At 37.7% G+C, this 15,237-nt stretch overlaps 1 protein-coding gene across 3 annotated transcripts in view; it reads left to right on the forward strand.

Annotated features, from left to right (window-relative positions):
• The first annotated feature begins 2,744 nt into the window (after nt 1-2,744).
• Nucleotides 2,745-15,237, forward strand: part of SLC41A2 (solute carrier family 41 member 2) — a 34,601-nt gene continuing 22,108 nt past the window's right edge. The window contains exons 1-3 of one of the 3 annotated variants that reach the window (XM_026726761.2): nt 2,745-2,907; nt 9,755-10,467; nt 14,117-14,224. In XM_026726761.2, the coding sequence (XP_026582546.2) occupies nt 9,910-10,467; nt 14,117-14,224 (666 nt within the window). In that variant the 5' untranslated portion in view covers nt 2,745-2,907; nt 9,755-9,909. Of the gene's footprint in view, nt 3,002-3,115; nt 3,197-9,754; nt 10,468-14,116; nt 14,225-15,237 lie in introns of those variants that run through there. The other 2 variants (XM_087934884.1, XM_087934885.1) reach the window with 2 other exon arrangements.

The following is a 15,237-nucleotide window of genomic DNA, read 5'->3' on the forward strand; positions in this document are numbered from 1 at the left end:
CTAATGGCATTATGTATACATATAAGATGCTGAACACTGGCAAACAGATGACTACCTGTTATTTTTAAAAACCTCTACTAATTGTTAGACCTGGCAGGTGCCTCTGAGATTAAAGCATTTCCCTTAAGGCATTCATATTATCTTTTACTGAAATTACTTATATGTTGCAGCTTATTCTCCTACAGACTAGACAGAATTTACTCTATGCTTTTGATTGTTAAGATTTTTTTAAATCAAGAAGTGCACCTTGAGATGAGGAAAGTAATCGAGTACTTTAAGAGAACAATGAGAAGTGACACTTCTCATACAAAGTCCAATCCACATCAAAGCATTATTACAATATTCTGTGAATATTCTATGACGTACATGTTTGGATTGTGACGAATCCTGTATGAACAAACAACAGAATGGAATCAAGATTCCACTCCACCTTCTTTCTCAATTCCTGAAAACCCTTCCTTATATTTTTGTGCATTATAGGCCAGGAAAATTTTGGTAAAAAGCAGCCTATATAACTTTAAGGATTTGTTTTCTTTTAAATAAAAAAAACACTGTTATTTATTTATTAAACAAATTCAAGAAACACATATTATATTACAATTTATATAACTATACTATATAAATTGATATATATATATATATATATATATATATATATATATATATATATATATATATATATATAAAACAAAAAACAAAAATGTAATTGTCCAAATCACACATGACTCCAGGCAGCAACTGAACCTGCAGCCAAGTTCTTTATATATGAGAATATAACCTTGTGTATCCTGATCTGCTGTTAACCCAGAAGTAATTCTATTTGATATTATAGAATTTTCTCTATCAAAGAGTGAAGAAAGTTCAATTTGGAGACATTTGATCAAATCATTCAATCTAAACTTGATGTAATTTGGAAAGTTGGCTAATTTGATCAAGTTACATTCATCCTTTTGGTTCAGATCAAGAGTGTAATATTGCACACCTCTATTATTTAGTCATTTCATCTCCTTTTTCCCTTTTCTTCCATTTTTATCATCTTATCTGATGAATTGTAGAGTACTTGAAAGCTTTTACAGGTAGTACTTGACTTAGGACAATAACTGAACCTTGCAATTATGGTTGTAATTTATTTATTTATTTACTTAATTATGTACTTACTTATTTTGCTGCCCAACTCATTTCAAAGTGACTCTCGGCAGTTTACAGCATTAAAATCATAACAGATATTTATAAATCAATAAAAATTAAAATCAAAAATAGAATTATAGTTAAAAGATAGGGAGAGAGGGAACAGGATGACAGTCATAAAGCAAATGCTGCGGTTGTTAAGCAAACCTATTGATTGTTATGCAAAGGTTTTTTTTCCAGAAACTAAAAAATGTCATAAATCATAGTCAGATGAACCCGGGGTGCTGCAAATGACTCTAAATGCAGGCTGGTTACTGAGTGCACTAAATGTGGTTATGTGACTGCCAGGAGGCAGAGATCACAACTTTGGAATCATATTGTAAATACCTTTTAGGGGGGAGGGGAGTCTGTCATAACCTCTAACAGTAGTTAAGTGACCAGTCATACTTTGAGGATACTTGTATCTCTTTTGTGATCTTGAATTGTTCTAATATGTATTCTGGAACTTTCTTTTGGCCAACATGGCTTCTTGCGTTCAAATAGAATAGAATAGAATAGAATAGAATAGGAGTTTTCAGTATGCTAAAAGTTGAGAGGTATATAGGTTGCTACAACTATGAAGCAATTCATTTCCTTTAGATAAGAGGTTGCTTAAAAGGACAGAAAGAATGAGATTAAAGTATATTTAATCTATTAAATATTTCTGCTATCTTATTTGTCCTTGTCACAGCTGTTTACAACTGCCTTGCTGCAGAACTGAAAGAAGTCTTTGTTTTTTTCTTCAAATTATGGTTATTTTGTGATTCATAGTATTGTTTTGCACAGTTATCTCTAGTCACTTGATATGAGGAACAACATTCATAAATATTTTTATTCATCTTTGAGAGGAAAGAATTGCTCATCACTTGGTTCTTATTTTGCACTCCTAAGCCATGGTCCTCCCACTTGTTCTTCCCAGAGCGAAAAAACACAGAAAGAAAGCAGATTACAGTCAGTTTAGCCTCTGAAGCTGTGCTGAATTTTGCCACAGTGGCTTTGTCTTTCAATCTCTGCAGCTGGTCAACAACCTGAAAGCTTATCATTACTGCCTGCATTTTGTGGCTACAATATGCATTTTAGCTGCCCAATTGCCATTGCTGGGGGGAGCCCATCGTGCTGCTTTGCCCCCTCCAAACTCCCTTTCCCATACAATATTGCTTGCCGGCCTTATGCATTGGCTCATTCAAAGGAATGCAGCATGTCAACCCCCTCCCCGGTTCTCCTCGAGTTCCTCCAAATAATCCGGCCTCAAAGGCCGCGCTAACTGGGGATTATGGGTGCTGAAGTCCAACTCTGATGGAGAGCCCCGGATTTGGGGAAGCTTGCTGGACCAGGTGGCTGTTCAGCCCGCCTCCTACTGAGGATCCCGTCCCGACTGCATGGGAAAGCGGCCAGTTGGCTGGACCAAGGGCTGGATGTCGTCGCCCTTTTCTGTCCCCGCGGGCTCCAGGCGGAGCGGCCGGTCCTCGGATGAGGCATCGCCGACGCGCACCGGCCACATCACCCGAGCTGGGAAGGGGGGGTTCCCGGCTTGTCACGCCCCTCGCCCCCGCCGACTTTAGCCGCGCCTGCTCAGTGGGGGCGGAGGCCCCGAGGAGCTGTCAGCAACTCCGTGGCCGCCGGGCAGGTTCCTTCTTCCTGTGAAGAGCGGGCAGCTTCTGGGCGCTGCGCCCGACGGAGGATGGCGAGCGGTGGCATCTGCTGCGAGAGGCCGAGGCCAGCCCCGCCGTCCCTGGCCAGGTAAACGTGGAGAGCGCGGAGGGCAGCTGGAGATGGTCGCCAAGGCGGGAGCCGATGGAGGGGATTCCCTGGCCTGGCGGGTCCCAGAAGGAAAGTAAGGCAATCGGGTTGGTCTTGGTTAGGAGGAAACGTGCCTTTCGCCTCCGTCACCCGGGCCGGGGCTTCCCCGGCTCCTTCTCTTTCCTTTCGGCTCTCCCCGCCCACCTGAGACACAAGAAGGTGGCAGCTTTCAGCTACCCTCCTTTTCTTTCTCAGTTCCCACGGATGGCAGATTTCCCACGAGGCTTGGGTGGGTAGCCCTATGGTTTTGCACAACGTCCCGGTGGGGCGGCATTCCCCAGGATCCTAAAAAGTAGGTCACTTCCTCCCTTCAAGAGTGTTAACTCTGTGGATATCACCCCCGCTTCCAATCCACCCCGTTGCCCTGTCTTCCCAGGTGGGGGCTTTGTTTGCGCAAAGAAGGGGCAAGTTCTACAATTCATTAAGTGTCTTAATGATGTTAGTCATAGTAGATTATCATAGGGTTACAACCAGGAATATGTGATACCTTTGTAATTTTTGCTGTTAGGGGTTGGAGAAGGTGAACTTGGCCGATTCAAGGAAGTTTCGGTAGAGAGCTCTTTAAAAGATTGTTGGCAATGCCACAATTCAAGGCTATGCATATAACTTGATAAAGGTCACTCTGTGCTTTTTAATTTAGTATTTTTTGTTATTGGCATAAGTATGCATTGGCTTAGCAATTTCTTGCTTATAAAAGATTAATGACTTGAAAGTACATAAAAGTCAGGAAAACAAGGAGATGTTGGGGTCAATGAAGCAGTAGGCAATAAACAGTTGGTTTAAAAAATAATTAACAGATGATGTTACTTATGGAGAATAAACTAGAAATAGATTAGAGATTAGAGATCATGGAGAGCATACTGGAAACATCACAAAAAAGTAGTGTGATAGTTTTCTGTGTACTTTATTCTCAGTTTTTACTCGAAGATTAAGTATCTGGGGGCTGTCCTTCATCACTTATTTGATTGTATGAAGTTATATCTGTCTGGTTTTAATCTGGTTACCAGAATTTGTCACAAACTATAAATTCTACACCACAAACATTTGCAATTCAAAATTCAAGATTTTCCATCCAACAGCTCTGGCATGTTGGATGCTGTTAGTCATTGAAGATTAGGTATCTGAGACAAGGGAAGAAATTTTCATCAACTTTATTTCTAAATAATGTGGGCTGAAATTCAATATACAATATATTGTTATAAAGATTCAATTTTAAAAGCTGAAAGCCAGACAGATAAATATATTAAAGCTAAAAATTAAGGTTTAAGTTATTAAATGCTAATTTTCATTAGGCACTATTCTTTAAAAGATCGTTCCAGGTATGAATAACAACCTCAGCAATATGGTACAGACTAGGCTTGTGACATTCTAAACTCTGTTTCTCAACTTTAGCCATTTTAAGTGTATGAACCTTAACTCCCAGAATTACCCAGCCAGAACGAGGAATTCTAGGAGTTGAGATCCACACATCTTAAAGTTGCTAAGTTTGAGAAACACTGTTCCAAGGTATTATACAAAGTTATTTGAGCTAAATAAACTGCCATCTTATTGCCATTTTTCATGGCTCTTTAAGCAAAATGTAAAGGCACGGGTCAACTTCTTCTGTTGTGCAGATCCAATTCTTGTAATCAAGGACAACAGTATTGTCTTTTCATAACACATAGAAAGAACAAGGGTCTCCAAACTTGGCAAGTTTAAGACTTCTGGACTTCAAGATTTGTGGACTTCAACTCCCAGAATTCCTGAACTATTCCTGGAGGAGGAATTCTGGGAGTTGAAGTCCACAAATCTTAAAGCTGTGAAGTTTGAAGACCCCGATATAGAAGCTTCCAACAGAAGTTTAGCACATCCTTTGACTAAACCCTTACAAGATGCATTGTAATCATGTTCTATCCCTTAAATTATGTAAAAATATTCCATTTAGGAATATGCTGCTATGTCAATAGTAACCCACAAAACTGTAGGGAACAGGATTACAATGAATTAGAAATGAGGCGATGAATGAGACCATAATATTTTGGGAATGTAATCTGAAACACAGATAGGTAACCAGGACTTGATTAAAATGTGTACTGATTACATCAAGGGATAAATAATATTGTACAAAAAGCTCCTGAATATTTTGGATTTTTTTATTTATTTATTTTCAGTTTAGCATTTTAGACAGCTGTGATTACTTCTAGTACTTCCTTGGCATTAAGAAGGATTACGAAATATGCTAGGTTTATACTTTATTTGGCAGAGAGAGGCTTTCAAAATTATGAAAACATAGCAGAGCTTAATTTCAGTGGTTTTCTGTTCCATGAGTATCTGAACTTTGGCACTTTGAGTTACAATCAATAGTAAAATATTTTAATTTCTCCTGGACATTAGAAAACATAATTTTTCTATGGAATTTTTTTTCTTCTGCTTATCCTATACTAATAGATTTGGCCATCTTTGTTGTAAAATAAAAGGGAAGGTGAACTATTTACATCAAGGTTATTAACTTTAACTTTGGTTAAAAATTAGTATGGGACTCAAGAAACCTAAAACAAACATCCTAGCAACTCTATTTTCTAGATGGGATGTAGCAAAAAGCTTTGGAAAGAAGAGCTAAATCTAAAAAGGCAAAAGGGATGCTGTGGCCCTGGTTATGACTAGTATGCAGATGCTAAGATACTTACTCTTAGGAGTAAATTTCCATTGATGAAAAATGGTTTCACAAACCTCTTTTAGGGTGACCCTAGTTGTGTCATTTTTCTTGTCTCTGTCAAAATGTTTACCTTTTCCAACTTTAAAATGCCTGTGAAGACGGGGAAAATAACATCTGCTTGAGGCAAATATATTAGACACCTTATTTGCTCTGAGCTGTCAGATCATTAAAGTCAAACTCTGGATGAAGTTTTGGGTATTGGCAACTTGTCAGGTGTTAGTTATCACTTCTGCTTTTTACCAGTGGTTTTGTTCAATCTTCTTGAATTCTACTGCATTTTATCTCTTACTTAGTTTCTATTTCCCTGTAAGATGAAATGTTTAATACACTCTGTACTGATGACTTTGTAATCAATATTTTTGGCTGTTCTGCAGATACTGGAATTGTCCCAAACAATGCTGTTTTGGTACATAACTGTTTTGGTACAATGTCTTGTCAAATTGCAGTTTCCTGTTGTCTAATAAACCAAATAACAAGCCATGTTTGACTGTGTTTAGTGCTAAAACACCGGATTTGATAAGCCATTGTTTTGCTCCCCCCCAGGGCTGCTACATCATCGAAATGTATGTAGTGAAAACACTGGAAACCTGTAACAGTCAGCATGATTTATTCAGTAGCTGGGAAGTTCACTCCATCCCACAATTTATATGTGCAGTTGAAAATGTCAGCAATGGATTGGATTCAAAACTATAATTTGATTTGACATTTGAATTGATATGTTAGAAGAGTGGCCCTTCAGATATTGCTGTCTAAATTCTAGCATTCCTTACTGGACAGTGTGAGTGGGGAGATGAAGTTTATGAACATTTGGAAAGAAAGAAAGATTATATTTCATATGTAGAGCTAATAAACAAATATACTTTAAGGAATTCCAGCAAGCGGGCTCAAGTAAAAGAACCTTATCTGAATCATGAGACCAGGGGTGGGATTCAATCAGTGTTACTACTGGTTCGGTGACTACTATATGCATGCATGTGTAAAAATCCTTATGCTGTGCTGCCCGGACAGCTGAAAAGCGCTGTGCGCAAGTGCGCAGCATTTGAAAAGCACTTTTTTCCTGCTTTTTCAACCTCAGCTGTGCCATGCAAAGCAGCTGAGGTTGAAAAAGTAGGAAATAAAGGACAGGTAAGAGCCCAGGCGGGCAGGTGGGCCAAACAACAGCAAACACAGAACTGGTTCAGTGTTTGCTGCTCTTCAGGGCTACCGGTACTACAGAGCCAGGCAGAACCGATAGCATTCCACCCCTGTATGAGTCCCTCTGCACAGTCATTCCTGCCTTAGTGGATTACTTAGTGGATTATTGCAAAGCGTTCTACATGGGGCTACCCTTGAAGAATATTTGGAAGCTACAGCTGGTACAGAATGCAGAATGCACACAGTTCTGGGAACCCCTAGGATGGCACATGAACACAGCTATTGCGTGAGCTTCATTGGTTACCAGTTTGCTTCTGAGTCCAATTCAAGGTATTGGTTATTATCTTTAGTCCTATATGGCATGAGTCCAGAGTACCTAACCCAATGGGACTTTCCTGCCCCACTCGCTCCAGTGGAAGAGGCCTATTACAGAGCCATATGCTAAGTAATTACAACAGGTGGGGTCAATGGGAAAAGACTTGCTCTGTGGCTCCGGCCTTGTGGAACTCTCTATCAATGGACAGAAGAAGTGCCCTATTCTTTAGGCCTTCTGGAAACTGGCTTTGTTGGTTGGCCTGGGGGCTCTCACCATTGGAGGTGGCTGACAGGGTAAGAAGACCTCATCTGCACCTCATCCATCTCTTAATTCTAGTTTCAGTATGAATTTTGAAGTTTTAATTTGTGTGGTTTTAATATTTTAATTATTTCTCTACTTGTTTTTATACATTGTAAGCCATCCAGAATCACCTTATGTAGGGGAGATGGGTGGCATAAATATTAAACAAACAAACAAACAAACAAACAAACAGATAAATAAACATTCAAGTTAGATATAATAATCTAGGTGGGAATAATGTGATCTGTATCTGTTTATAAAATCAGTGCAGTTCTTCAGATCAAGATGCAGATTCAGTCTCATTCTGCCCACCCATCTCTCCATGATTTAATTTGCTATCCAATTAACTTTATCATTGAGTAATGAAAAGCTACTACTGTAAATTAAAGTACTTTAATAAAGTACTTTAGTACTTTAAATATCAAGAAGTATTTTCACAAATCAAAACAAAATTTTGCCTTATAGATCTTATTAGTTTGCCCATTCCCTAACATTTTAGCAAGTAACTTTGCTGAAAATCCTGGTATTATGAAGTATCTATGAAGCACCAGGAACACCATATAAAATAAGAAACCATTATGCTCACAGGATGTACTTATTTGCTAATCTGGTAAATGCATAAGTAGACTGTTAATCTGGCTAATGAAAATAGTTTATGATCTGAGCCATGGGGCATACTTAATGCAGACAATGTAATTGTCAGTAATCCAATTTGGCAGGAAGAATGAAGAATTAACAGGATTACTAATCGTATAAAGATCTGGCAGGAATTTAAGTGAAATTTAGCACACTCAGAAATGATAAAAATCACTGGATGCTTCTAAAGTCTATATACCTTGCAAGAGCAAGTCTAAACTTCAAATCTCATGGCTATAAATGTTATTTCTAATAATATTGTTTTACTTTAGAAAATTTTACTCCAAAATTATGAATGATGGAAAAGGATGATCTTCTTTATTATTTATAGTAAGAATATCCAATATATATTGTTTGTTTCTCAAATGAATCAATAATCCTTTAAGTGTAAAAAGATTTTCAACTGTTTCTTTCATTATGTATTGCTTCTTTCATTATATTGATGCCTGATCTCCACTTAATTAAACATTGCCTACTTCTGATTGCATAATTCGGCTTATATAAAACATATTAAGCATTAATGGAAGTTCTTCACCTAGTAACTTTTAGTTTTTAATTAACAATGCAAAAAGCACTATGAAAAAATATTACCATTTAAATTGCTAAAATGAAGTTGGAACACCTTCAAAGAAAATAAAAGGCACATTTGGCTTCTGTTTGATTATTTTTCTCATGCATTGATTTCTTTAATCACAATCAGTAATAAAATTTAAATTATCAGTACAATTCCATTTATTTGTTAGAGGGATTTTCCAATTCTTAGTACATTGGCAGAAGGTATTGCATTTGAGCTATATAAAAAAAGTGATCTCAGAGTTGTGCTTTCTTGCTTTGGAAAACGCTTGCTTGCCAAAATTATTTTATAACTTGAAACAGGCTCAGTGTCACTGCCTTCTACTTTATATCTGATTTGTGTGTCCTTTAGCAGGATTTTTTATGGTGGTGTTGGTGTGAATGCAGAAATGACCCTTTATTGTGATTGTGGATTAAGGAGATTAAGGAGCTCATTGTTCACTGAAGACACATTGAAAACTTCTTAATTTTACAACACAGGACTAATTTAACCATAGTTTCACCTGGTAAATTGTGAACATCCTAGACTAAGATAAATCCAAAAAAATGCTAGTTTATTTCTGGAAGCTTGGTATTTGGACTAATCACCTATCAGTAGACACATAGAGATAAATCACATTTACACACCATTCAAAATTGACAATTAAAAAAAAGATAGAAGGAAACAAAAATATCTGAATGTATCTTCTCCAGCAGCAAAAACCTAGATAAACAGGGATTAACAGTAGACAAACAAGCAGAAAACAATAACCTAATCAAGAAACTACCAAGAAGAAAAACAACACCCCCAACAACATTCATAGGGCAAGCTATTGTATATAAATAGGAGTGAATCTCACACTCAACTAACACTAATGATATTTCCTAGTTGGATAATGAAACATCTGCAAGCAAACCACCAAGTTTAGAGAACACCAATGCCTAGTTCAATTGAGTTTATAGACAGTATTCTCTGAAATTATCATTGTGTCTTCGTATTTTCTCCTAAGTTGTACTTGTGTAGAGGCTTTAGCAGTAATATAACTCAAGGGTGTAATTGTGTTGTTAGAATGCAAAAATATTATAAACCACTCAAAAGAAAACTATAAAGTATGAGAAATAGTAAATTTATTAATTTTGCTATTGTTTTTCAGATTTAAACTGGGTTATGGAATTGTTCAAGATCAAAAAGTGATAAAAAGAACATTTTCTACATAGTAGGCAAAAAAAGTCAGTTTCTGTGTTCTTGTATAACTATACAATTTGTTGTGAGCTGAAGTGATTATCAAAACAATATTTTCAAAACAGTATGACTAATTGTAAAGGCAGATCTGTCAGCAAGAAAAGAAATGATAAAGCCTATCATGGAGAAGGTTTTGTAAATTGGACTATAAATCTAAATGCAATTCAGTCCGACAAATTCTTGAACTTACTGTTGAGTATGGTTCCAATTGTTTATCACAAAACCCAAGAAGAGAGACATAAGAAAGTAAATAGTCTCTGGCAAGATGGATTGCAGCCATCAGGACATAATTTCAGTATTAGGACTGATCAACACATGGATTATCATCACTTTTCAGAATCAGCCTATCATGGAAGTAATGGACATAATTCATCAAGCTGTAGCCCAAAGTATGATAACTTTGCAAGTTACAATTATTCAGATGGGACTGACTCCTCAGAAATGGATGCTATGCTGCAGGACAACCATTTATCTAGCGACAGTGATGAAACCTCTCCCATTGTGGAAGGAAATAGAAAACAGCCCAAGGAATCTAGTAGCATTATGGCATTACAGATACTTGTACCATTCTTGCTAGCAGGATTCGGAACAGTGTCTGCAGGGATGGTTCTAGATATTGTTCAGGTAGGTATTTGCTTATCATATAATACTGTAAACATGATGCTTCTGGACTAGGACTTTAGATAGTGTCATCTTTATAACACTTCCATGGTTCCTCACAATTTCTGCTTTTTTCCCACTTGAATAAACTATGGAATCGCAGTACACTGGCAAAATTTTTGACTTCATTCAAAATCTCTGGAATTTTAATGCATGTAGGTGAGGGTAGGAAAAGATCTGTTTTCTCACAAGTTTATTGTTGTAATTTAAGTCTAATTAGTAGAAGTAAGAACTTTAGATTCAGGGAAACCCAAAGATACTTTTTGATGGATTTAACTGTGGCATTTTATATTTTTAAAAATATACTAAAGATGAGGAGGAGTGCCTTATTTATGGTTATGCCCATGTTTTCAGATAGGGTGATGTTGTGGGTTTTTTTGAAACATGACTAGTTTCAGTAGCGGTACAGATTTTTGAATCTCTCCAAGTTTTGATTCAGATTTCAAACTTCTAACCATGTTTATCCACAACTGTACTGAGAATGTGTGGGAGATTCACAGAATTCTAGCATTGGGAGGGTTACTTTGAACTACTCTGTGGAGTCCCTGTTCAGTTAAGATATCTAAGCTAAAATATCCTAGACAGATGGTTTGTCTAGCCTCTGCTTGAAGCCACCCTGTGAAGAGAAATCATCTCTTTTCTTGATAAATAATTTTACAGTAAAAATGTTTTGTTACTAGATACTTCCTTAACATTCAATTAGAATGTCCTTTCCTATAATATGAGGGGGCATGGTGACTCAGTGGTTGAGACACTGGGCTTGTTGGCTGGAAAACCAGCAGCTCAGGTTTGAGACCCGAGCTCCACAGGATGGGGTGAGCTCCAGACCTCACCCCAACTCCTGCCAACCTAACAGTTCAAAAGCATGCAAATATAAGTATATAAATAGGTCCCAGTTTGGTGGAAAGGTAACAGTGCTCTGTGATATCATGCTGACCACAGAAATATCTTTGGAAATGCTGGCTTAATGGCTTTGAAACAGAGATGAGCACCACCCCTATAGTTGGCAATGACTAGCGGAATAAACCCCCTCCCAATAACTTAAATTCATTATGTCTCTTAATAAATAGTGCAGAATAGCTTTTCTGATGCATCCTGTTAGATGTTGAAGTTGCTATTATAACTTCCTACAGTCTTTTCTTTGCAAAACCACTTCCTATTTGCTATCTATCTTCATAATAGTCTTAGTTCTTCATTCCTTAAACATCTGTATTATCCTTCTCCAAATCTGTTTGTTTCAGACTTGACAAGCAGTCTAATAGTCTGTTCAGTTTATCTGAATTTTTTTAAAGTGGGGTTTCTGTTCAGTATCATCCAGTTTAATTTTTATATATATAATGATGTTGGAATGGCTGGTCTGTTTCTTTTTTAAAATAGGATAACATTTATTTTCTACAAGGCATTTCAGCTGTCTCCAGATTTTCGTAAAGATAATGTATAAAAGTTGAGCCAGGCCAGCAGCATGTTATTTTAGTACTCCACAATGCAATTTATTCTGCTCGAAACAATTGCTTGGTGGAACACACTCTTGTTAGCAACAGTGGGTCTAAGAGCTGTCCTTTGATTTTTGTCTTCTGCTTTCTTCCGTGCTTTATTTTTACTGGAGTGGTTTACAATTGTGTTTTTAGTATCTCCCTTTTTAGAAAATCTTACCCTATTGACCCAAATCTTTCATGTTAATTTCTCCTCTCACATAATTTTCATTGCTTTGAATTTATTAAAATCTGAAAGGTCCAAGATATCAGTATAACTATATTCAACTTTACTTTCCTAAGAAATCAAGAATTCTAGCATTATGGTATCACTTTCCAGCAGAATTCCTCTTCTTTCCACTTCCTTGATTAATTCTTCTCCATTGGTTCATATCAAGTCAAGAATAGCTGATATTGGTTGGGCCTTCCTTCCTTCATCCTCTGGAGAAGAAAGTTATCAACAAAGCAAACAGAAATTCCCAGGAAGTACCATGCTTGACAGAGTTTAAGTTTCCTCATCATCCTTTCATGTCAGTTAGAAAAAAGTATATTTGTTTTAGAAATCATCATCCATATATTATCCTTGACTGGGCAGGCAATTGTAGATATTGACAGTGTCAGTATTGTTTTTATTAATTCTCCACCTATTTTAATACAAGGGCCAAATGATTTTTGTTGGATACAAGCAGCTGCAGATGTAGTTTTTCTATGTTATATCATGGAAAGTGATAACTTTTGGTGGAATTGGAAAATACAGAAGCTATTTTGTCACATTGCTAGTAGACAGCACACTTCCTTGAGCTGATGGGTTAGAATAGACCCAGTTTTGTTTTGGTTCCTCATTAGTATTGAATCATTAACTTCGAGAATACTCATATTCTTCTTGCAGAGTCCAAGAAAAAAAATCCTTCTGCCCTTCAGGGAATCATTATCTTGTGTCATGATCAGTATCTCCTTTTCTTTCCCTGAAGGCTTAGTGTTATTTTATTTATTTTTTATTTTTGCAAGGACTTGAAACTGTTTCTGAATTCCAGAGGTACATATTTTCTCTGTCACATCCAGGGGTGGGATTCTACCGGTTCTGTCCACTTCTGTAGAACCAGTTGCTCTGAAGAGCAGCAAACAGAGAGCATACATAGAACTGGTTCAAATGTTTGTTGCTGTTTTGGCCCACCCGCCTGCCCGGGCTCAGCAGGTCGTAAATTGCACTCACGCAGAGCAACAGAACCGGTAGTTATATGGGCTGGACCCCATCCCTGGTCATATCTATTTGCCACTCTTGACTTTCAGTTTGCTTGATTGTCTTTTATAGAGAATTGCTTCCTGCTTCAGTCTTTATAGCATAGTCTACTTTTTTTCCTGATAAATCTTCATCTTTTCTCATTAATAGAGAAGCCATAGAGGTTGGCCACTACTTATTGCTAATTATCAGGCTTTCTGCTTTTTCTTTCTTTCTTCTACTTACTGCAAATCTATGCCATTCTAAGTGAGAAGCATAAACAAGTAACAAGTATAGCAGGAAATGGCTGTTGAATCCTGCCTATTCATACTCAGTGTTCATCTTTTGAACTATCACTAACAAAAAGCTTTTGTTTTTTGTTTGGTTAACCAAGTGCATGTACCATACATTTGTAACAAAATCTGGCAGATCCCTTCCTGGAATTTCCACCCTCTCTTCCCCCTCTACGTAAGTTCCAGTTCCAGCCTTGTAGGTTTTTTCTTCACATTCATCTAGGTAGGTTGTGATTCTGCCATCACCTGTTCTAGAATAGGGAGATGGTCCTCTGTTTACCCAGAGTCTGGATGGCAGAAAAGAAAACAGGAGATATTCCTCCCTCAGAAGTAAGGTATAATTAAATGGCTCCATTTAAGTCCCAGTTATCAAGTCCAGGTGGTTTTTTGAGAACATGGTGTTAGTATGAATCCAACACAAGAGTAACAGTAGGTTGACTATTTCATTTTATTTGTACTCTTAAATGAGAATCAGTGGTATAAGGTTATTCACCATTAGTTCGAGAAAAAAAGGCCTCATATTTTGTAAAGCAGCTAACCATTAGTCGGTAAGAAAAGTTTAATAATGTAATAACTTAGCTTGGGCAATATAGCTCCCACAAATAACAATATTTATTATTGTTGAATAGCATTGGGAAGTGTTCCGAAACATTACTGAAGTTTTCATCTTGGTTCCTGCATTACTTGGTTTGAAGGGTAATCTGGAAATGACTTTGGCATCTCGACTATCAACAGCAGTAAGTTTGGGTAACATTTTGAGGTTGATAACAGGGATGGGCTGCTGGGGGTTCACAGAGGTTTGGGAGATCCTCTAGCTAAGATTCTGCACAGTTTGGAAAACCCCCAAATCCTGTTCTGACCAAGGCTTCCTGAGATAGTAACAATCAAACGCTTAGTCCCCAAAACTCTGTTTATTTCAATGGCTGTGAATTATATTCATTCACAGCCTGTAATGAGTCCCAAACAGTTTGTGAATAGTCCAACAAAAGTCTGCCACAGTCTTTTGGGGATAAGGCTGATAAGCACCCATCTTTATCTCCCTTGAAATGCTGCCTAAATTCCCAATTAGCTGTACAAGGCCAAACAGAGCACAAAGTCAACACGGAGCTTCAGAGTTTAAACTGATCAGGATGAACAAAGTTGCTTCCTGCAAAGGCTCATGTCCCTTTTGCTTCTTCTTTATGTCTTATGGGAGGGGCCAATCATCTCTAAGCCTTACTCCCAAGTCGCCCCTTTTGTCTTAACTGTTCTTGTCTTCTGGCAGCTCTGCGCAAACGCGCACTGGGAATAGGCTCACCCTGTTTCTCTGCCTCGCTGATAACAGATTCTGGAGATTCCAGAGTCAGCACATAACTCACCTCTAAAGGCAACTAAGAGATGACTATCTATATATCTGTAGCTCTTTTCCCAGGTAATTACCCTGTTTCCCAAAAAATACAATCTACCCTGAAAGTAAGTCCTAGCTTGATTTTCACATGTGCGCCCAATATAAGCCCTACCCCCAAAATAAGCCCTAATGAAGACTCCGCCCACTCTAGAGTGGACAGGTAAAAATTAAGCTAGGGTGGGGATGGGGGTGGTGGAACTGCCCTACTACTTACCTTTGGATAGCTGTAGCCAGGCCTCACACACCCCAAAACCTGCCTTGCCGGCCCATTTTTTCTGCAGTCGGCAAGATTAGCAAGGCTTTCCTGAAGACCTCTGTAGCTGATAACAAAGCTCTGGATCAATCCGGAGCTCTGTTATCCGC

The sequence above is a fragment of the Pseudonaja textilis genome, chromosome 5 (genome assembly GCF_049901715.1).
Source record: "Pseudonaja textilis isolate UNSWEBS1 chromosome 5, rPseTex1.2, whole genome shotgun sequence".
NCBI lineage: Eukaryota > Metazoa > Chordata > Lepidosauria > Squamata > Elapidae > Pseudonaja > Pseudonaja textilis.